General features: G+C 40.2%; 1 protein-coding gene across 1 annotated transcript in view; it reads right to left on the reverse strand.

Annotated features, from left to right (window-relative positions):
- Positions 1-18,468: 18,468 nt before the first annotated feature.
- pitpnm3 (PITPNM family member 3) overlaps positions 18,469-25,215 on the reverse strand; it is a 280,043-nt gene continuing 273,296 nt past the window's right edge. The window contains exon 19 of the mRNA XM_028806634.2: positions 18,469-23,175. Coding sequence (XP_028662467.2) covers positions 22,864-23,175 — 312 coding nt within the window. The 3' untranslated portion in view covers positions 18,469-22,863. The remainder of the gene's footprint in view (positions 23,176-25,215) is intronic.

Consider the following 25,215-nt stretch of genomic DNA (forward strand, 5'->3'; position numbering starts at 1 on the left):
CAAGTCAAAGGTTTCAACACAAATCTTTGGAACTTGAGACTGTAAACTGAACCTTTAGGAATGAGTATTCTATGACTACACTGATTTTTAGAATTAAATGCAGTTTGGTGATTGGGAAAGGTACCAATGACAACTTGCTCAATTGTGTGGTGGTGGGTGCCGTTTGAGACTGAGCTGCTAGTTGTCTGCTTATGTCTAACCATTAAAGAAGCTCTCAAAGTAATCTGTGTTCCCAACATGTTTATGCATATCTTGCAAAGGTTAAACATTTTAAATACTGTATCTGCTTTTTCAAAATTAAGAACAATTGCATGTGTTCATTGCCTGAAACCACTTGTTTATTGTAGAGTGGGTATTTTTAAAAACCTGCTGGTGCCTGCATTCTGCCAATTGGGGATGATATTCCTGCTGCTTTTTGAACATCAAGTTTAATTAGCGGGCTTGTCAGCACTTTGTCTGTGAAATCAGGAATGCAGAGAGACACTTGGTGTGCGTGTTTTAATAGTTTTTAGTTTGATATTGCTACTAACTGGTTTTAAATGAATGTATATCTATCTTTAGCACACAAGTCATGTCTTATGAAATCACTGCTTCTGTCCTGCTACCACTATTCGGAGTTGGACAATAATTTGAACAGATACTCCATTGAGCAGAATATGAATTAAAGCCTGTACTATACCACTTGGTAGTTACAACTACAGAAAACAAATAAAAGGAGTTTACCTCAAAGCTGGATTTTGACTTTATTATGAAATTCTATGGGCCAAACTTCAGCAGTCATGGGGTAACTAGAGGGTCTTTACAGACTGGCAGGTAGTCTTTTTAGGAGTTTGAGGTGTCGCTGTGAGCCTTGCCATATCTTATGACAGGTGATACTATGTTTGGTTGCTAAGGTAAGAGATTTAAAATGTATGGCAGCGGACACACAGTTCTTTGGAGCAAGGCAACAGTAGTTCTGGTTTAAAATGTCTGTGTTTTGGAAATGTGAATATAATTAATTGTGTGGGTTAAGACAGTGTTTTCTGTTGTTGTGGTGAAGTACACTCTGAATATGGCGTGACTATGCAAATCTACTTCTACTTGATGGTGTACATCTAAAGAAGTGGCCAACCAACGTGTGAAGGAGAACTTGGTCACCTTGAAATAAAGATGGATTTGATTCATCTTCATTAAGTCAGTACTGCTCTCTGCTTGCTGGGTCGTCCTAGCGTAATGTAGCTGAAAACTTTTAAGCTTTTCTTCTCCTAATTGCCTTCTTTCAACTGATTGTAAACGGTCAATTTTAAAAAGAAATTGTGCTAAGTGCATTTTTTTATTTTTTGGCTGCTTGTTAACCAAATTCTTTTATTTAAAAACTAAATTATGAAGGAACTGGAGACGTCCTTATCAGTAAAGTACAAAAATTCACCAATTGTATGCAATAATCAGCTTTGGTTTAGGAGGTAATGTATGGAGGGGGAGAAGGGTGAAGAAAACTAAACTTAATATTTTGCATATAACACTGGTTTTTATAAATGCTATATTTAACGTCTTTTTTTGTTATTTTATGCCAGTCTTCATTCTGCTGATAACTTAGAGTGGTGCACATTTTTGTCAAATATCACTAGCTAATTGTCTAGGATTTTACTCATTTTGAGGGTATCTAAGGCTGCATCTGCACAATATTGTTAAATGAATCTCATTGCATTTGTGAGTTCATTGTACTACTGTGGACTGGAGAACTGGTGCCATCAATTTTAAATAACATAAATAGCTCAAACGAGAAGAGGCCATTCTGTCCATTAGGTTCATCTGTTTAGCTAATCTGCCCCAGTACTTCATCCAGATTCTTCTTGTAGTTAAAACAAAAATCTTGACAAACTTTGTCTTGGTAGTTGGGTTCGGATTTCCAACAACTCTTTGCATAAAGAAGTGTGTCCTGGTTTCAGTCTTGTGTGCTTTCCCTTAGTTTCCACTGTCATCCTTGTGTATGTAATTCACTGTTATGTTGAAATAATTCTGCTGGATCCGCTGTATCAAAGTCTTTGAGGATTTTGAAGACCAGGGGGGTATTTTTCGTACGTGGATTAGTCATTTAGCCGGATGTAATTGTTGACAATTTGGCCTGATCCTGGATCTGTCGGTTTTTCGAAACTCTTGCTGGATGTGTTGTCATAGCAGCACATCCTAATCCTCAAACCTGCTCGGAGCAGGTTTGTTCTACGTAAACAAGGATTAGTTTACACACGTAACCAGTGACGGTGCGTGGAAGTCATCCAGTCATGGCTTCGCCGTTCATGAATGAGCGACCAATTGATATTGGTGCACAAATTATACAAAGAGAATTTCATATAGAGAGGGTTTTGCGCGATCGGCAAGATCCTTTATTGCTCCTGGAGGAAATTCTTTTCGAAAGATTCCGCTTTAGCCAAGGGGGAATATTGTACCTCAAAAATTTATTAGCACCTTATATTCGAAGTCAAACTCGCCGAAGTCGGGCTCTCACAACCACACAGACAGTATGCATTGCTTTGAGGATTTTTACAAGCGGCACTTTTTTTATATACTGTAGGCGATGCGGAAAATCTAACTAAAAGTGCAGTTTGCCAGGCAATTCGTAAAGTCTGTTTGGCTCTGAAATATTTCCTTCGGGTTTTCATTGTGTTTCCTGGACACCTGCATGTGCAGACAAAAGAGGCGTTTCATGCCATTGCAGGTATTCCATAAAGAATCTCACAATCGGCCTAACAGTCTCATTACCCAGGGTTTCCAAATGTGATTGGGGCACATGGGACTGATCACAGTGGAGTTTGATCAAACATTATTTGGAAAATGTACCTCTCCTCCTGATGAATAATCAGACACAGCGTCTTCATCAAATATTTGACCTTCGTCAATATCTCGTTGGTCAGACACAGGTTCTAGGGATATGACATTCCCTGCGACTGACCCAACAAAAAAGGGGGCTATATGGAACGTATCTATGGCACACATTGAACACAAATATATGCAATGACCATCCTTTACCTGAAATGAAGTGACCACTGCATCCTGCCACTGGTTCCGAGGATGAGCTTCCCCCTGGAATGCCCTCAGAAACAGGGCGATGGGCATTTTGCTGGAGAGCCAACTCTTCTGCAGGGGTTAGGTCTGGACCGCGTGGACCTCCATCTGTTTTTTGCTTGTCTGCCTTCTTATTAGCTTTAAAATTAATGTTCTTTACATTATATATGATTCTTTGTCATCAATTCTTTAAATAGTTATACTTCAAACTGGTAAATATTGATATATATTATTGTACTTCACTTTAACCTGTTCCCGTGTTCTCCTTGTGCTCACGTTTGATCTGGAATTATGTCATTAAATAATAATTAATCTGACACATAGGAAATTAAACGCTGCATTCAGTAAGTACAATGCACACTACTTAGCGTTTAATTTGTAAACACTTTTTGCCAGCCGTCTTTTCTGGTCTGGGCTGCTTTTGCAGTGTTACCCCTTGTGCATATTAAATCTTGAAATTCTTCATGTCCTTCGAATAAAAGGTCTTGCGCCGCGTGTGTGGGGGAAAAAAAAAAAAAACGCCCGTTCTTTCGTCATTTTGTTGCAGCCTTTCAAAGACTTGCTGATCATGTTTTCAAAACTCAATATATATGGGATTTTCACTCAGCTCGGGCGCGCGCATTCATCTCATATGATTAGATCCAGCTAGACTAATCTAATACACGGCTGCGTTTGAAAAACCGACCTATCCCGGATGAGTGTCACCGGCATTAACTTATTCAAGATGAGGCACCTGATCTCGGATGATTTAAGCGACGTACGAAAAATACCCCCCTGGACTAGGTCACCATGCAGACTCCTCTGTTTGAGACTAAACAGGTTCAATTCTGAGACACTCACAGTAGGATGTGTCCTTAAATCCTCAGATGCATCAGTTGCTCTCCTCTGCACAGCGTCAAGTGCTGTTGTGTGGTGACCAGAACTGCACACCGCACTCCAGATGTGGCCTCACTCGTGCATGTATAATCTGAGCATAGTGGCCCTTGATTTACGTTCAGCAGTTTTTTTGATATAACATATTTTATTGGCTCTTTTAATTGCTTCCACACACTGTTTAGGCGCTGAAAATGTGTTGACATAAGACCCCTACATCCTTTTCAGAGGTTGCTTCCTGAAAGTCAGTGTCTTCCATTTTGTATTTATAATTGTTCCTTTTGCACACATGTAGCACTTTGAACTTTTCTGTATTATGCTGTTTTTCAAGCGTTTGCCCAGTTCTGACGCTCGTCCAAGTCTTTGTTTTTGTTGCATCTTCAGTGTCTGCTATTGCTCCAATTTGAGTGTCATCACTAATAATTTACTAATAATCCTGTTACTGCTTTGCTTCTGGGATCTGATCCAGGAAGACAGATTCGATAATACTGGATCTCAGAACGAGTGCCGGCCTGTAAGAGTGCAATTTCATACCATCTTATTTGCTGGCACAAGAACATCCAATTTCAATTGGCTCAAGCAATCCTGGATTATGATGATCTGGATTAATGGGCATTCACTGCAAAATTTATGAGCCCTTATGAATTAAGCACTGAACAGCTGATCAACCACAGACTACAAGTCTGAGAAAGAGAGGGGACAATCTTCACAGCAGGAGAGTAAGACATGCTGGTGGCAGTGCACGAAGCTTATCGGCACATCTGACACCATAGCAGCTGCCAAAAAAGGAGGAACATCATGGAGGAATATCACTGAAAGAAGAAATGCATATAATTGTTAAGCGGTGAAGTCCACATTTTGTGATAAATTATTAAAATGTGCAAAATGTACCTGTGATGATATTACTCTACTATAAATGTTTCATGTCCTCCAGTAAGCATTGTATTCCATTTTTGCATTATTAACAATATCAGAAACCAATATTCATCATCTTGTTCGGAATCTACCTAAATGTATAGTGCAGCTGCCCTAATGAAGCAGTGTGGGCACTCAGAAGCAGTTGTGTTTGCTTCCATGTCAGAGAATGGGACACTGGCACAAACTCCTGCACTTCATTAACCTTATAGCTAACCTGTGTTTGGCCTCCTTTTCGGAATCTAAATGAACCTGATGGTGTGCATTTGGAAGAAATCTAATAAATGTGACTTGCATTAGCAAAAGTGAACTCACAGAAAGCTTTGTGCGTTTTGGAGAGTTCTGACTTTTTAAAGGTGCATAGATCCTAAAATCAGGCATAGGTGCATTTAAAGCCTCCTTCCCAGCATCGCCTGATTCTAGAGATTATCATCTTTTAAAGGCCCAAGCACAGCAGAATCGGATTACAGAGTGAACTCACCCATGGACTGAGAACAGAAGCAGCTAAACCCAGCTTTGCTTTAGTCCTCACAGCAGACTCCTTTAACTCTCATATGAGGCTTAAAACATGAAAAGTAGAAATCTGCTTGGACAAAGAGTGGCTTTAAAAACAGAACATAGTGCCTGAATAGCACTGCAGGCATGGAGACGTCTGTGCTGGCCATTCTGACTTGAAGAGTTCACACAATGTGGGAAATGTCAGAGACACATGCACCAATTCTTGGGTTCAAATTAATTTCCAGATGGTATTTTTGAAGACATGGGGTTGCTATGCTGAACAAAAAAAACAATTAACGATTGGGTCCAACCTTTTTTGTGAAAATAAAAATCAATATAAATGTGTTAAGTATGGATCATGTTCTTGCAGACACAATGTGGACATAAAGTGGCCTTTGTGGGGGATTTGGGAATGCTTTAATCTTTTCAGGTGACAGATTTCAGGTAAAGGACAAAAGCCTGAAAGTCTTGTCAGACTTGGCAGGAGTGAAGTGTATTCTGGGAAAGCTGAAAGGCACAGCCGGACCTTAGAAAGTCTTGTATTGCCAGCCTGTTTGCATGAGAATCGACCTTGAGTTTTCCTTTGTTTTGGGAAACTGTAAGAGTGTTAGCTGCTATGCTAGTGGACAGTAAGCCAGGTGTGTGTGTTTTTGATTTGAGGAGAAGTGGGGAAGAGACAGTGGCTGCTTTTTAATAAAACTTTTTCCAAAAACAGTTCAGGGTTTAGTTTTAGTTCAGGTTGTGCTTTGTTGCAGAAAATGAAGTGTTTGTTTTCTGCATTTCTGACACTTTGAGAGGAGCCCTGAACACTTAAATGGAGCTTGTTGTCTTCCTAGCAGCTGGACACCTTTCAAGGAGCTCAGTCTCTTTCTTTTCAGTTTTTGATTAAGAATGTGTAATCTATAAATGGGGGAACTGCCATCGTGGATGTGATGAAGACTGCGTGAACTCAGGCAGATCGTGTCATTCTTTGCTGCTGGTGGTTATTATGCAAAGGAATGAATTTTAAGTAAAAGCTTAAACTCAATGTTTCTGCCTGATTGATTACTAGGGTTGCTGAGAGCTATGATTGTCCATTCCTTGTCCTGCTGTGTTCCCTTAAGGGCTATGGGGAACACTCGGGTGTAGTTTTCTATTGGTGGTAAAATTGGGTTCAGGTAAAGGTTTCAAAATAAAAGATGGTTCCGGTCAGTGGACCCTGGAGTTGAATGTGTGGAGTACAGTATGGACAGTGAGACAGGCAAGAAGTTACAGGTAACAGTTATGTGGCTACTTTTGATATTTCCTCCTATCCCCCCAGAGGAAAAGAACCTAAGAGGTTAGTTGGTACTTTAGGTGCAAGTCACAAATGTGATCTGATAACACAATAAAACACCTAGGGCCTTATGTATAAATGGTGCGTATGCACAAAAAAGGTTGTGTATGTCCGTGTCCATGCACTCTTTAAAATGTATACAAACTAAACTTGGCATAAAGCCATGCGCATTTTCATGGCAGCCCGAGCATACACAAGTTTCTGCTCGGTTTTGCAAACTGGCAGTGCTCAGCGTCAAAGCAGTGCTACTGTTTCTGTATGGTCTTCCTTTTTTCAGATTTACATCAATGACACGGGATTTATCAAATATATTGAAATTAATTGCATATCGTTTACAAATTTAATGCACTTGATTGTAATCATTCTGTAACAATATAATGGTGCGTGGAATGGCCAAACTAATCCAACACTGCTTTAGCATTGTTAATCTCAGTGCACCACTCAGAGTATTTTAACCCATTGTGTCTGAGTGTGGAATCACAGAAAGCTCTGAAGGTCATTTATAGCGCACGCTGCCTCTGGAAAGCAACCAGCATCTACATGGATTCTACTCAGAATGGTAAATTTGGAAAGCAGCTGATATCGAAACCGCGACCTCTTGATTGGAAGGCAGCAGTTCTTAGTATTGCACCACGCAAGCTGCCGTATCAACCGCCTACCGTAACCTGCTTTTCTTTTTTTCATAAATTGTTGTTGACACGGAACACACATGAAATGTACGTCTTCCAAATGCCGATGTACTTTTTAAAGTTCCAGCACTTCACTTGAAGATAAACACTGAGAAACTTCTTTGGAATTGAACTGCGGCTGTGAGTGGGGGGATGGGATACCAGGGTTCTTGCTGCTTATCGGCACATTTACAGGACAAAAGACACTGACGGAGAGGTGAGAAAGGATTTAAGGTGGGCCGGATTTTGCGTTTTCTCGTAGGCTCTGGTAACTCTAGTGTTAAACTGCATAGTTCTTTCATTTTTATTCAAAGCAATTTATGAAATTGTGACCCAATTATGTCTTTAGCTACTGTACTATTTGGTGCATATGCACATTTCGGTAATATAGGATAAAATTGAGGCACAGGACTACTCGTCTGGGAATAAAGCAACCCATTATCAACGAACATTTTGTCTGTTGACTTTACAATATATAAATGCTGCCAGTGGACCAGCGTAGGGCCAGCAGATATAACAGTGGCCAGCAGAGGACCGATGTTAACCATGTTGGTTGCTTACCAGTAGCGTTCTAGCAGCTGCGAGCCTCTGATGAGCCGCTAACTGCTGATTGGCCAGTTGCCAGCAAGCCAACTGTGGGCCACCAACTGAAAACTCTGTTGGCTGGCTGCTGCTGTTTTCTTAACCAGGCATCAGTTCTTAATGAGTTGCAAATGACAAAGGAACCAGCAGATCTCCTGCTAACATGTTTCCATTTAAATCTGTGTATATGAATAATGAAATATCTGTGTTAACACAATGTTTTGAAATAAATGAGAGAGGAGAGAAGGACCATGAAACATTAGAATAAAAGTTTTAAATAAACAAAAAAATATACAGTTTTGGTCTTGGAAGAATGAAAGCATCTTAGAAGTCATATAATTAAATACCAGGTTTCATTATCTGCTAGGCCTGGCTTCTAATTACAAAACCTGCAGTACCCCTGGTCTACGTCACATGCCTTTTCTGGATTTTTGTGTGGACAAAGATACCTTTGTCAAGAATGTGCAAGTAGCCCTCACTGCGGGATGCGGGATGGGGCGGAGACAGAGCTCGGTGGGGAGGGCGGAGTGCAGAGCTCAGAGGGATGTGTACATACATGGGCGGAGTTAGGGTTTCTGATCCTCCCATGTTACATTATCTGCGACTCACAGCGAGGATCTTCGCAGAATGTGTGGACAGAGATTGTTTTTGCGTCAAAAGGCCGCTTTTAAATGAAAATGTAGTAGTGTTGCCATTCCTGTCATCTGTTGGTCCTTTACTGCTCAGCTGATGAATTCCTTTATTTAACTTACATGAATTTGGTTTAACATAAGTTGTCATCAAGCACAAAGAAATGAATTGACTTACCCTCGGTTCAGATGTAGCATACAGAGGTGGGAAGGTGACAGGAGAAGCAAGGGGGTCTGGGGTCTGCTTCTAAGTAATCTGCTGTATAAAAAAAGCCAAGACCAGGAAACAGTAAAAATACAAACATTTTCTTTATTGATATGTTTCTTAAAAGACTTTGAAAACCCAACTCACACAAATAAGTTCTTATACAAAACAATCCACTTGCACACTGCAGCGTTAATCCCACAATAATGAATAGGAAAGGTAAACGAAACATCAGCAGCCGTGCCACACCAACTCAACCTCCTAACACCTTTGCATGGCTTCCATGGCATTTCTCAGATTTTGAGCTGAATGCCTGAGGACAGCTGCAGATTTCTAAAGATTTTGATTTCTTAGTGGCGAAGGAGGTGAGGTAAGCATGTCGACTTTGAATGTTTGCCTCTACTTTTGTGTTAAGAATAAGGACCTCATTTATCAAACAGATCGTTTTCTAATTCTAAAAAGGCAGCTTAACCATAACTGATGCTGATTTACAAGAGATGTGTGTAAATAAAATGCAATTGGATCCTTTTACAAAATGTGACTAAACTCAAAGCTCACAAACAAATTATTAAAGTAAGGATGGGATCTTCCTGCTTAGGACAAGTGGAATGAAAATAAGAAAAAGACAAAAGGAAACATTTAGTGGTTTTAGAACAGAGTTACATAAGTAAAACTCGGCCAGTCATTATGTCTCGCTCGTTTAGCCTGTGCCCCCATTCCAACCATCCCTCCAATCCTGCTTATCCAGGGCAGGTAGTGGGGCACCTGCAGCCTCTCCCAGCAATCACTGGGACAAACCCCTGGACGGGATGCCAGTCCATCTCAGGCCCCTGGCCCACTCCAGGCGTAATTCCTAATGCAGTATATTCATTCAAACATGATGTTCTAAACTCCAAGGACTTGTGTGACCGTACTGAGACTGTGCCTGGCATTGTCTGCCAAACTGAATGTGGGCCCCCAGAGGTTTACTTATCCAGGGATGGCTGCTGACTGGAGCTTTTGCTTTCCTCTCCTCTGTTGCAATATTACTAATAGTTCCACTTATGTCAATCAGTCTGAAATCGCCTCATTTTACTTTTGACATGGCAACATTATGTCACCTTTAAAATATGTAGTTTGTATGTTACATGTAAACTTGTTATGACACTTGGCCTGCACTCAGAAAAATTGACAGGCAGGGAGAGAGAGAAGGAGTGCTAGAGAAGTGGGCAAGCCAGCCCACCATACAGGCAGGAGCTCCAGACTAAGCAGGGAGACCCAGGGGAACACTGGGCTTCTTGTTTTGTCTTTCTAATTTTTATTCCCTTAGTGGTGTGCCTTAAAATAAATGTACTCTTTTCATTATTCTTCCAGTGGAGAAATGTCAGGAGACCATTCTTATATATGCCATGCACAAATGATAAATGAAGTCCTCATACTTAGCAGTTGTATGCTCCACAATTCACACTCCAAACTTAAACTCGTGTTGGAATTATGCGTTTCCCTTTATGTGGCACATGTTGCTTGCTTTCTTTTTATTTTTTTTACAGGACCTTTGCCAATATCAGGTAGGAATCAAGAGTGTCTAATCCTTCAGAGCCAGAAAGGAAATGGCCAACAAATACAGTGACCAGACTAGGGGAACACGCCGGCCACTTCAGCTATGACTGCAGTAATTTGGGTAGCTTTCCTGATGCATTCTAGTTTTAGCTTTTAGATGAGTACATGAAAATGAATTGATTTCAATGTATGTGCCAGAATTCAGTTTGCGTGACACTTTGGTGTTTAAACATGTCCAGTCAACATTTTACATGCATGAGGCCATGAGCCCCATCCTGTCTGTTAGTGCCATTTCACCAGGCAAGAAACTGTCTGAAAATGATCTGTTGTGCAATGCAACCTACAGTGCCTGTAAAACGTACTCATCCCCTTGGAAGTTTCACATTTTATTGTCATACAACACTAAATCACAGTGGGTTTACTTTGGCTGTTTTAGCATTGATCACCAGAAAAAGAGGCTTTAATGTGAACGTGAAAACATCTCTGTAAAGTGGTGTAAATTAATTACAAATATAAAACACAAAGTAACTGATCACAAAAGTATTCATTCCCATTAATGTGACACACATAAATCATCACTGGTTTTAGAAGTCACAGCATCAGTTTAATGGAGATCACCTGTCTGTAGTCTAAGTGCACCTTAACTGGAAGGTCCAACTCATGGTGAGTCAGTATGGTGGCCTGACCTACACAATGAGTAACTCAGTGAAAAGGAGTTGAAAAGCACAAGGCAGAGGATGAAGAATAGAAAATGTCCAAGTCACTGAAAATCCCTTGGAGTCCAGTTCAATCAACCATTAAGAAATGGTAAGAGTGTGGCAGAACTTTAAATAGGAACAGAGCAGCCCATCCACAAAAACTGAGTAATCATGCAAGAAGAAGACTAGTGAGGGAGACCATCAAGAGACCTGTGATAACCCTGAAGGAGTCACAAGCTACAGTTGCAGCTTTATAGGAGAGTAGTAGAGAGAAAACCATTGTTAAAAAAAAATTGCACATGACTCCTTGGCTGGAGTTTGCCAAAAGGCACAAGAGATACTCGGTAGTGAGCTGAAGGAGTTTCTATGGGCTGATAAGACCAAAATTGAGCTTTTTGGCCATCAGGCTCAACGCCATGTTTGATGTAAGCCAAACACTGCACGTTATGAAAAACACACCATCCTCATCACGGGTAGGGTGGGGGTTTAGGCTGTGCCAGCACAGACCTAGCAGGGGGCTACATTGGTAATATGTATAATTACAGTACAAATAAGGCCCACTGTATTTGCTATTTACAATACATATGCCAGAGAATGCATAGAAGATAGAGACACAAGCCAACAGAACTTCGCACTGCACGATTCTACACTACAGGTTTGCACTGCATGGCGGTTGTGTCACTCAAACACGATCAGAAGTGGCCCACATACAGAAAATCAACACACAACACTCAATATACAGCACTGTGTCACTGGAAATCTTACAATAAAATTAAAATGAAGTAAATAAAAACAAAAAAATAATTCAGCCTACTACTCTATACCACTAACAAATCTACTAAAATAATGCTATTAATGCATCAGTGCCTTAATATTTGGTGTTGTAAAGAAACACTTCAATTACAATTACAAACACTACAGACATCCAATAAGAGGTAAATTAAAGTCTCCAAAATATTAATGAATTCTTTTCCAGATTCACTTAACATAAAAGTTTGGTCTGCAGCAAATGCTAAACATAACACTTGTTATTTGAAATAATTAAATCCTGTCTGCTACATGTTAATGTTAGCAATCCAGTTCTGATAGTAAAACAGTTTAACTGAACACCCACCAGATGGCACACTGCATACAGAATTACCATCAGTATGGATGAAAATTTAAATATGATATTTAGAACCCACTTACAAAACTGAACATTAAATATGTGTATGAATTTAATATTAAAATGTCATTTCTTCACAATAATGGTATACTATATATTGGTCTGCCATATAAAGTTGCTTTCTAAACTGAAGCATATTTTATCAGTTTTAAAAAATAACTAGGTTGCTCTTGTGTTTGATAAGAGAGCTTAAGATTACGGGATTCTCAATGAGATGAAAAGCAATAACACTTATTGATTATTTCCATTTTCAAGCTAATAACATATATACACTACACAATGAAGTTACTATATACAGTATTGTTAGTTAGTATATACAGTATGGCTGCCGCTCGAAGCGGGGTACCACCATCGAGAGAGACGTGAAGAGAGCAAACCAAATGAACAACTTCTTTAACAGGTTTGACCACCCTAACCCACTCTCACTCTCACCTTGGAGTACTGCACCCTCCACACATCCTTCTGCTGATACCAGCATAGGAGAGACATCCCCACCCATAATTACAGCAGCGCAAGTGAGCAGAGAGCTGAGGAGACTTCGTGCCAGCAAAGCAGCGGGTCCAGATGGAGTATCGCCACGACTGCTGAAGGTCTGTGCATCGGAGCTGTGGGGTCCTCTACAGTGCATCTTCAACCTGAGCCTGGAACAGGGGAGAGTCCCGAGGCTTTGGAAAACATCTTGTATCACCCCAGTCCCAAAGGTATCACGTCTTAGTGAGCTGAATGACTTTCGGCCTGTTGCTCTGACATCACATGTGATGAAGACCATGGAGAGGCTGCTGCTTCACCACCTTAGGCCACAGGTTCAACACGTCCTTGACCCTCTGCAGTTTGCATATCAGGAGAAGGTGGGAGCGGAGGATGCCATCATCTATATGCTACACCAATCCCTCTCTCACTTGGACAGAGGCAGTGGTGCTGTAAGAATTATGTTTCTAGACTTCTCTAGCGCCTTCAACACAATCCAACCTCTGCTCCTTAGGGACAAGCTGACAGAGATGGGATTAGATTCATACCTAGTGGCATGGATCGTGGACTATCTTAAAGACAGACCTCAGTATGTGCGTCTTGGGAACTGCACGTCTGACATTGTGGTCAGCAACACAGGAGCGCCACAAGGGACTGTACTTTCTCCGGTCCTGTTCAGCCTATATACATCGGACTTCCAATACAACTCGGAGTCCTGCCATGTGCAAAAGTTCGCTGATGACACTGCTATCGTGGGCTGCATCAGGAATGGGCTGGAGGATGAGTATAGGGACCTAATCAATGACTTTGTTAAATGGTGCGACTCAAACCACCTACAACTGAACACCAGCAAAACCAAGGAGTTGGTGGTGGATTTTAGGAGGCCCAGACCCCTCATAGACCCCGTGATCATCAAAGATGACTGTGTGCAGAGGGTGCAGACCTATAAATATCTGGGAATGCAGCTGGATGATAAATTAGACTGGACTGCCAATACTGATGCACTGTGCAAGAAAGGACAGAACCGACTATACTTCCTTAGAAGGCTGGCGTCCTTCAACATCTGCAATAAGATGCTGCAGATGTTCTATCAGACAGTTGTGGCGAGTGCCCTCTTCTACGCGGTGGTGTGCTGGGGAGGCAGCATTAAGAGGAAAGAAGCCTCACGCCTGGACAAACTGGTGAGGAAGGCAGGCTCTATTGTTGGCATGGAGCTGGACAGTTTAACATCTGTGGCAGAGCGAAGGGCGCTCAGCAGGCTCCTATCAATTATGGAGAATCCACTGCATCCACTAAATAATGTCATCTCCAGACAGAAGAGCAGCTTCAGAGACAGACTGCTGTCACTGTCCTGCTCCACTGACAGACTGAGGAGATCATTCCTCCCCCAAACTATGCGACTCTTTAATTCCACCCGGGGGTGTAAACGTTAACATTTAACATTATACAAAGTTATTGCCTGTTTTTCACCTGCATTATTATCATTCTTTAATTTAATATTATTTATTGTATCATTATGCTGCTGCTGGAGAATGTGAATTTCCCATTGGGATTAATAAAGTATCTATCTATCTATCTATCTATCTATCTATCTATCTATCTATCTATCTATCTATCTATCTATCTATCTATCTATCTATCTATCTATTGCAAAAAAGTGTATCCGTTTAGTTTTATGAAGGAAAGAAAAGCAACGCATTGTTGTGATTTTCAGCAGTTTTACAAGTTTATCCTCCTGCACGGCAGAGTGGTACCCTACAGGGCAGGGGCACGAATCACCTCTGAAAAGCCATGGCCAAGCACCATTATTGACATTGAATGTTGATGCCCGAATGTGAATTGTTGCTGTAAATGGTTGCAGCACTTTGAGCTTTGACAACCAACATCTCCCACTCTTCGATATAACATGCTTAAAAATCTAAACTCCAAGGGGGGGCCCCCTCATACCCGTTAGATAAGGGGAGGACCAACAAGCCTACAAAAAGTACCAGCAATAATTATTCCACTTTAAGCACTGCATATAGCATGTAATCAAGTGACAAAAACTGAACAGGCATGATAAGCATCCATCCCTTTTATCCACTGAGTTGCGCTATTGGTGAAGCCAATCGCAGCAATCACTGGATGTAGGCAAGGCATGAACAACATCCGGACAGGCTGCCAGCAAACACATACTATAGGGCCTTTTTTGCAATGCCAGTTTGTCAAAGTTTAATCAGGCTGAAGTTTATGAAGCTCAGTGCAGATGTTTTAATTTAGGCAGAGTGCACTGTCATTCACAGTGCCAGGTTCTACTGGAGTCTGCATGTTCTCCCTGTGTCACCAGCACCAGTGAATTTACTCAATTCTTTTATTACTATATCATGAGCAAGAGCAACTCATCATGCATTCCAATACTCAATATTTGGTGTGTGCCAGGTCAATCAGCTCTATTGCACATTCTGGCCATTTTGTTTTCTGAAGTTTTCACTTGTGTGTGCACAAGGCATGCCATAGAAAAGATGTTTTGCCTCTTTCAGAAATTGAAGGCTTTTTTTAAAAATACATTGCAGTTTAAGCAGTTCAGTCCATATTTATTGTTATGTGAACAAAGAACAATGAAACTTGTATGTGCTCTCCTCCTCAGCAGGCTGTGTAAAATAATAACCCAGAGTGCAATGGGCTGGGCAGAAGAGCAGGGTGGCATTGGATTGTCATAACTTCGCCCACAAGGGCCACTGTAAGCAGACAGATGAACAAGAAACATGTCCTTACCTTGAGAAAATTTTCTAATTTCCTTTCATTATCACAAAATTGCCTCATAAATGAGGAAGGCATATTTTCTTAAATTGAAAACTTTGCCATTTCAAAGTGGATGTATTTGGTAAGTGTTAAGACTTTTTCGTTCACCTTTGTGAATTTCCCCTTGGGATTAATAAAGGAGCTATCTATGTATCTACCTTTAGACACCGGTACCCTAAAGCCCCATTGTAAACTGCATGAACAGATAAGATATTTTTAAAATGTATATATAAAAAAAGCTTCACTTTAGAACACACATTCCAAGTAGCAAATTATCATACACCATGATTGTGAAGAAACAACTGCAACTTGAAAAATATCAAACTTATTCTTTAATTTATTAATACTAAGTACATTACTCAGTGTTATACCGTGTTAGCCATTATGAATGTAGTGAAAAGTCAAGCAAAGTGACACCTTTTATTGGCTAACTAAAAAGATTACAATATGCAAGCTTTCAAGGCAACTCAGGCCCCTTTTTCACATTACATGTTGCCTGAAGAAGGGGCCTGAGTTGCCTCGAAAGCTTGTATATTGTAATCTTTTGAGTTAGCCAATAAAAGGTGTCATTTTGCTTGACTTTCAACTATTAACTGCATTGAGAAACATGTGTGTAACTTCTGAAATGGCGCCTGTCTCAAAGTACTGAAGTGCTGGCACCGAGTGCCAATGGTCTGTTGCTGATTACATTTCTCTTTTTTTAAAGGTCCGCACACTGTTGCTGCACAAGTTGGAATTCTTATGTGACTTTAGCAGACTTTCCCTTTTTTTCAGGGCTCCATGCAGCTGGCTCTGAAGCTTTCTGGTCTGAATGATGGAATGTCTGCTTATACTGTGGGTGGTGACTCCTACCCAGGCTGGCGCTACTTGTCAGTGCCGTTAGTGTACTTTAACTCTTTCGTACTCTACAAATACTTTAGCGTTATGAATTCAAACATACAAGTGTAATTCATTATATACATAAGGAAATATAACATAAATTACACTTACTTTGCTAAAACTATCAGACTTCCACATTTAAACAATAGAAAGAGCAACACTATGCTCTGTTACTGAAACTCTACTAAACTAACTGGAACAACCTTACTACAGGGTAAAACATGACTGCTTAAGTTTCAAATTAGTAAAGACCAATCACAAATTCTAATGCTACTGGGGTGTTACTGTATCTTAAAGAAAAAGTACACTGAAAGGGTTACATCATCCATCTATGTATTACCTTTTCAAAATGTAATTATCAAAGCAAATTTTAAAGCATTGAACTTTCCATGTGAAGAGGGGAACTAGACGAGTCTGAAACTGAACTTAAGCAGGCACTACGTAATCAGAATCGCTGTGCATGAGACAAATGGGATCAATAACATTAAAATATTTAAGGCAGGATCACATCTCCCACCTTAATAATATCCTAGTATCATACATAGCACACATTTAAATATAATTTCATTTATGATGTACAGTATAATCATCTTGGTGACAGTCTTTTACCATTGAATTACTGTATATATTAGAAAGATATTTAAAAACTGAAAATAGAAATGTGCCTGTGCAAATATAGAGAGAGCACACAAGATCATGTAATAAAAGAGTAACTGCACCGTCTGTGGTGTGTTCAGTGCCACGTTATGTTCCGTCTCTCTCGAAATGCCCCATAAATTGGTATTAACATGCAGGTTGCACTTAAGCTCGACATATAATAGTTTGTGTCATATAATGGTCATTCTATATAAAGTGTGATGCACTTTGAAGAGCTCCTGCACAAACTGTTCTTTACTGTGTAACAATTTGCACTTCTTTGAATACAGGATAATGCACTGTGGCATCAGCTGTTATGATATATTGCATTAAAACTACAGTGGCTCTTGTGTTCAGATCTTTTACAGTTTACACATAGAGAATATGTCATTCACAAGGGACAAACTTAACATACCTAAACAATTATTTTAAGAGTTCATCTGGGGAGAGTCAAATGTGTCTGGATGAGGGGGACAGGCCCCTGTACGGCTCCCTTGGCACCGACCCTGCCTCCCTGTGTCGCCTGGTGGTGGTGGCATCATGCTATGAGGATGCTCCTCTACAGTAGGAACGTGGAAGGCTTGAGAGGGTGGAGGGTAAAATGAATGCAACAAAATCAGGGAGATCCTGAAGGAGAAAACAATGCAGTCTGTAAGAAACCTGCAACTTTCAGGGGAAATTGTTTTTCAACAAAACAATGACACACAAGTATAAAGCCAAAGCTACACAGGAATGGCATAAAAACAACAATCTAAATGTCCTGGGGCCTCATGTATAAATGGTGCGTACGCACAGAAATGTTGCGTACGAACGTTTTCACGCTCAAATCGCGATGTATAAAACCTAAACTTGGCGTAAAGCCACGCACATTTCCACGGTACCTCATACCCTGGCGTATGCAATTTCTCTGCTCGGTTTTGCTGACTGGCGGCACCCAGCGTCAAAGCAGTGCTACTGTTCCTGTGTGGTCACCCTTTCTTTCTTAGATCCACATTCCTGACGCGGCTTTATAAATACACTGAAACTAACTGCATATTGTTTATTAGCGTAATGCATCTGATTGTAATTAACCTGCAGCAATATAATGGTCCAGGGAATAGCCATAGTATTCCAAATACCATAACTGCTTTAGCGTTGTTACTCTCACTGCATCTTCTTCTTCTTTCAGCTGCTCCCATTAAGGGTTGCCACAGCAGATCATCTTTTTCCATATTACTCTCACTGCACCATTTGGAGTATATATATCACTGTATCTGAGTGGGGAATCACAGCAGCACCTGATTGGAAAGAATTATTGGTATACAGCATGAAGCAGACATTGCCTCAACCACGGCAAAACGCTTCAGAAACTTTCCTGTACGGACTTCGCGGTTTAGAAAAAGTTTCATCCCAAGAACTATAAACGCATTCAATCAGTCCATCAAGTGCTCCTTGTAGAACTGTTTGTACTTATAAGTACAATTACCCCACTGTAAACTTGCACTACAGTTATAATATTGCACAACCTGAGCCACTTTATAAAGCACGTATTTACATAAGATGACGATATCATTTTTAAGATGAAATGTAGCAAAGTATGTTGATTATATTATACAGATAAAACTTTAACTTCATTTAAATAATCTGTATTGTTAATAATTAAACATGTCAGGACACGGTGCCACAGCGCTAGCAAGTTCATGGATTGTTCCTGCCTTGCATTGTATTCTTGCTGGTGCTGACGTGACACTGGAAGGATAGATGGATAGAATAATTAAACATGTACTACGAATATATTTTTAAAAGTTTTGAAGAATCGGCATTCTAAGCTTACAGATGGCTTCACGTCTATTACAGAGCTGATTGTGTGGCGATTGGGTATTTGGAGAAAGAAAAGTAAGGACAGGAATTGGAGGTTAGTACGTTTGAAAGAGACAGAACTTCTGTAATAAATTATTTCATCAAAGGTCACGCATGGCGCAGCAAGCCTCTTGCGTGAGACATGAACAAGCACTGCGCCATCGTGTTCCCATGTTTAATAACATGCTTTTATTCCTATCATCATGAAAAAGATATCACGTATACATCTCAGTATTTTAATTATTCAGAGAGCTGTAATATCACGAATGCAATGGATTATGTGTCCTGTCGGAGAAAGAGAAAGCCTGTTTAAGAAGCAGGTAGTGATTCACACACAGCACAAAGAAGATCAAATACAGAACAAAGCATTTAACGTGCTACTTTAGTTACGATGGGATTTGAGAAACTAGTAAATTAAACAATTTTAAGACGAACTTTACGATGTTTTACTTTAATGGCAAAATAAACTACGTGATTAAAGTGGAAATTTCGAGATTAAAGTTGACATTTCATGCTTTTTTCCCCACTGAGTGCCTATTTTTTTTGTCTGTACCCTAATGAGCTTTCATATGACACTCAGACGGTGGGCTACGACTCGCCTTTTCAAGGCAACTTTGATATATGACTTCTTTTTTTATTTCGGGCACTGTGCGACTTTGTGAACTTGAGCTTTCGAGTTTCTCCAACACTCTGTCACTTGATCAACTTCCTTTTGTTGTTTATATCACTGTTTAAAACAACAAATAGTACGTTTTTCCTTTGCCTCCATTTGGTATTCGCTGAAATTCTTATATTTTCTCCCGTGCTTTTCCCATTGTCTTTTCACAGAAGGCTGAGCTTAAGGGCTATTTATATTGATTTGCATATTCAAAGAGGTGTAATTCTGGGAGGAGTTGGGGCGCGTGCACGTGCGTTACTTTTCACGCTGATCGGGATTTATGTAGCGGAAGAACATGAAAGTTTGCGTATGTACAGATTCCTGCATCTGGATTTTTCTGTGCGTATGCACATTCCCGCTTTTGTGCTTACGCCATGTTATAGTGTGAGTTCTATGCACGGCGTTATACATGAGACCCCTGGAGTGGCCTGTGTCAGAGTCCAGGTCTCAATCCAACTGAGAATTTGTGGCTGGACTTGACAATGGCTGGTCACTCATGAGATGCCCATGCAGCCTGATAGAGCAAAGAAGTATGAGATAAACGTCAATGTCCAGATGCGCAGGTCTGATAGACACCTGAGCACACAGACTCGAGGCTGTCAAAAGTCTATCAACCAAATACTGACTTGAAGGGGTGAATATTTATGCAGTTTTGTGTTTAAATATTGTGTAATTAATTTAGATAATTTTGCAGAGATCTGTTTTCACTTTAACATTAAAGAGTCTTTTTTTCTGTTGATCAGACCCACAAGCCAAATTTAATCCACTGTGTTTCAATGGGGTATCACAATGAAATGTGAAATCTTGCAAGGGGTGATACATTTTTGGCACTGTACACCTGTGTTTAACATTTGAGGTACCTGACTTACTTTTTATATGAAATGTAAATGTATATACTGATCAAGTGAATGTGACATTCTAAAGTTTGTGATCCAAAAAATATTAAAATATATTTTCAATTGCTTTTGGAAGTCGTGAAACTATATTCACTACCTTTCTTGTTAAAAAGTCCATTCCTTGGCCCACCCATTTCTCAAAATCATTTGGTACAAGACAGGCAATTTGTGCAAACTACAACGCGTACATTCAGACTGCTCACAATAAACAGACACAGTTCTTCAGTTGAGTTACAAGAATGGAGTACACGGGACCAACAACACTACACTGATGTCATTCTCTAGAAGAAAATTAACACAAACCACTTGCCTGTAATATACAATTTCAGATAAGCACCTCTTTTCTTTTGCACTGGAGCCAGTACTTCTCTTCTGGTGTGGCATATATCCTTTCATTTTCCAATACCTTTAAAACACTGTTTTAAAAGTATTAGAGCCCCAGCACTTAAACTTCCAGTTCGCTTAGGGAGTAATAACAGCACATTTTGCACAATTTTAAATGCAGCATTCATCCTGGCAAAATTTAATTTTACCAGATTGTCTAGTGGACTTGGCAAGAACAGACACTCAAGGTAAGTGCTCTCATTAAAACATGCTCTTTGAGTTAACTGCTAGATTTGAGCACAATGCTAAAGCTTGAAGGCCAACAAAATATTTATGTTCTAAAGCAGGTACCTATGGGAAAATGACTTGACATTAAATGATACTCATGACGCAGTAGCACTAACCTGGGGCAGTTGTTTTCCTGAGCGTATGAAGTGCCATCTTGAAAGGGTTCAAGCTTGGCCTTTTCTAATTTTTGACCATTGCTGAAGAAAAATTTGTTTTATAATTTTCTTTGACTGAAATAGTAAATGAAGTCTGAATGGATAACTAATGCCAGAAACAGCCATTTGGTTATTTTTATCATAAATCATTCTCTTGTCAAGTTGTAATTCAAAAGTTGTGTTTGCAATGTCATTGTTTAACGGGGTCTCTGTTCCTAAATGAACAGAACAACTATGCATTTTTTTAAGTTACAAAACCTATTTTCTTTTTTAAAATCTGTTAGTGAAGCTCAGGATGACATTTTAAATTGTTTCCCCTCGGTACCGAGGGGGTCATTACAAGCCTAATTGTCACTATCAGTTAAGCAGCTAGGAAAAAAAATACCTAAAGCATCTAAAATTAAAGAAAAGGAGAAAAGCAATGAGAGCTCAAAAAAACAAATAATTTTTCTAAAATTTCCATTTCAACATTTTACATAAATATTTGTATGTATATATACGTGACATACTGTATAGTATATATATTCATACATTTTATATAAATATAAAACAACATTTAAAAAACACCTTTAACATAATATTGACAACAAAAATACTTTGGTCAAGCAATTAGATCATAAATAAATCTGACTCTCTTTCCACATTATAATAATATAGTCAGAAGCGAACAAGATAAATACGACTGTTCAAAGCACACTGGACTTCTCCGGCTGTTTACTGTGTGTGGTTATTCTGCCTTTCACTTCTTGACCCCATTTTCAGGTGATTAGGACGTTTGCATGTTTTAGCGCAAAGACGGACTGCACACCACTCTCTGTGGCAGCTCTTTTGCCTCATTGTAGGAAGAGAACTGTGGAATGGCTCTTGTTAAAATCTGCCCCTTCCACTTTTTCTCCTCTAATGGCAGGTTCACATGAAACTGCAGAGCTGAAACATGGCTAAACCTGCATTTTGACATGTTTTCCAAATGTCGAACCTTTTAATAGCCTATAATTAAGGATATGTAAAACCATCAATACCATCCATCTATATGGGCAGCTAACAAACCTCTTGATTGGGGTTGCTGTAGCTTCTCGTAACAGTAAAGCCTTGAAACCACAAGATGTTAACCCACCTTAATGCAACTGTCACACTCATTTGAATTACCACTGTAATGTAATGTCTCAGCCTGATAGTTCTTACTGTGTCTATAATTATTTTGTTTCCAAAATAAAGACAACGATAGGTCCCAGATGGAATATGACAACTTGAAAAACACCAAACATGTAGATCCAAATATCACTGAGTACAAAACAACCAGACACATCGCCAGTGAGTATAATTCCAGCAACAACTAATTATTTCTTTTTTCCTGATAAACTGTAATAGATAAATATTGCGTTGTTTGAATATGTCACTTGAACCTTGCCTTCATTAAACTACAGGGCTAACTTTTTAAAATATTTCTCTCATACTCTTGTACAAGTATATTTTATAAGTGTAACTTTGCTGGTAGACTGGATTTACATTTGAAAGAGTTTACATTGCACCCCATTAAGAAGTGTGCCTGTCAGGATAAACAACATTTATTGCACTAAATTGTTAGGAGAGTGTTGGTGAACATGTCCCATTCAAACAACTCGAATAAGCAAAAGACAATAAAACCCTTTAAAATCAATAAAGCAGAGCACTCTTTAAGGACATGTCTTTCATATATAGGATTTCTAGACAGTATGGGTTTTTATGTTGCCTTGTATATAAAACATATCTGGAGCTCATCCCATGCCTCTTTCTTCTTATCTTTTACAACCTTTGCCTTGCTCGTTCTGCATTAAGGAGTCGTGTCTCCACGATGGCTTGCCCCTCGTACCCACACCCCAGGTACTTGCTGCCGTTCATGATCCTTGTCTGACTCTGGCTGGCTCTGAGCTCGTTCTGGCTTTGGATTAGGAGTGGCGGGAGGATCAGGCTGCTGCACAGACATGGTGCGCCTTAGGTGGGTCCTTTTACGGAGAAAGTCTGGCTGTGCAGATAGCCCAAAACTTCCTTTTCGTAGAACCATCCTTGCAGAGGTCTTTTTGGGACGGGAGCGGTGTCCAAACTCTAAGGAAGCAAGATGTGCTGCATATCCTTCACTCAGAAACTGAAAGAAAAGAAAAAGGATTGATTAACCAGGCAGGTTTAGCAATGTACTGTACTTTCATTAACAACAAAATTTCATAGTTGTGTGCATTCCCTGATGCCTTCTAGATAAAGTAAAACTTTCATTAAACTCTTCAAACTAATTCTGGCTTCTCACCAAAATGGTAACAGAGGCAATGAAATGCTAGAGAGGGCATGGTGTGATCAAGTCCTAAAAATCGAACATGTAACATTAAGTCAAACGATTATGAAGACTGCAACAGTTAGCAGCAGAAAAGAAGTGCTGCCATGGGTGAGCACAATAATCACAGTTTTTTGTCTTAATACAGTCTGAGGTAAAGTATATTTTTACTGACCATCCACCTCAACCTCCATACATTCTTACTTGTCTTGAAATGATACACTTCATTTGTGTAGAATATGTATTGCTGTATAGGCTTTGCTAACCTATGCATTCTCTGAACATCAGACAAAATATTTGTGTACATACATCCATCCATCTATTATCCAACCCGCTGAATCCGAACACAGGGTCACGGGGGTCTGCTGGAGCCAATCCCAGCCAACACAGGGCACAAGGCAGAAACCAATCCCGGGCAGGGTGCCAACCCACCGCAGGACACACACAAACACACCCACACACCAAGCACACACTAGGGCCAATTTAGAATTGCCAATCCACCTAACCTGCATGTCTTTGGACTGTGGGAGGAAACCAGAGCGCCTGGAGGAAACCCACGCAGACACGGGGAGAACATGCAAACTCCACGCAGGGAGGACCCGGGAAGCGAACCCAGGTCTCCCAACATTCTCACACATACTCAATGCAATTTAGGGTCTTATTGTAGCAGCAATAAGTGCATGAAGCAACCTTGAATAGGGTGCCAAGCCATCATAGTGCCCGCTTATACACCCACTCACTATTCCACTGGGCCAGTTTGGAATTGCCAGGTAGACCTTGAGTGACCTGGTACGAGGCCAAGCAATTGTAGAAAAATCTTTCGCTGTATCACACAGGTGAACTCTGCCACCGTGCCGCCCTTGTGTATATATATATTGGATGTCCATGAGGAAGAGCAGGCATCCTGATGGGATAATGGAAGGTTTCATAGGAAGTTATTGTGTCTGTGGTTTGGAGCTCAGTGGCTGCCATATATATATATATATATATATATATATATATATATATATATATATATATATATATATACATACAGTAATCCCTCCTCCATCGCGGGGGTTGCGTTCCAGAGCCACCCGCGAAATAAGAAAATCCGCGAAGTAGAAACCATATGTTTATATGGTTATTTTTATATTGTCATGCTTGGGTCACAGATTTGCACAGAAACACAGGAGGTTGTAGAGAGACAGGAACGTTATTCAAACACTGCAAACAAACATTTGTCTCTTTTTCAAAAGTTTAAACTGTGCTCCATGACAAGACAGAGATGACACTTCCGTCTCACAATTAAAAGAATGCAAACATATCTTCCTCTTCAAAGAAGTGCGTGTCAGGAGCAGTGACTGTCACAGAGATAGAGAGAAAAGCAAACAAATCAATAGGGCTGTTTGGCTTTTAAGTATGCGAAGCACCGCGGCACAAAGCTGTTGAAGGCGGCAGCTCACACCCCCTCCGTCAGGAGCAGACAAAGAGAGACAGAGAGAGAGATAGAGTTTGTTTTTCAATCAAAAATCAATACGTGCCCTTCGAGCTTTTAAGTATGCGAAGCACCGTGCAGCATGTCGTTTCAGGAAGCAGCTGCACAAAAGATAGCAACGTGAAGATAATCTTTCAGCATTTTTAGACGAGCGTCCGTATCGTCTAGGTGTGCGAACAGCCCCCCTGCTCAATCCCCCTACGTCAGGATCAGAGAAAGTCAGCGCAAGAGAGAGAGAAAAGTAAGCTGGGTAGCTTCTCAGCCATCTGCCAATAGCGTCCCTTGTATGAAATCAACTAGGCAAACCAACTGAGGAAGCATGTACCAGAAATTAAAAGACCCATTGTCCTCAGAAATCCGCGAACCAGCAAAAAATCCGTAAT

This window comes from Erpetoichthys calabaricus, chromosome 8 (assembly GCF_900747795.2).
Source record: "Erpetoichthys calabaricus chromosome 8, fErpCal1.3, whole genome shotgun sequence".
NCBI classification, from domain to species: Eukaryota; Metazoa; Chordata; class Cladistia; order Polypteriformes; family Polypteridae; genus Erpetoichthys; species Erpetoichthys calabaricus.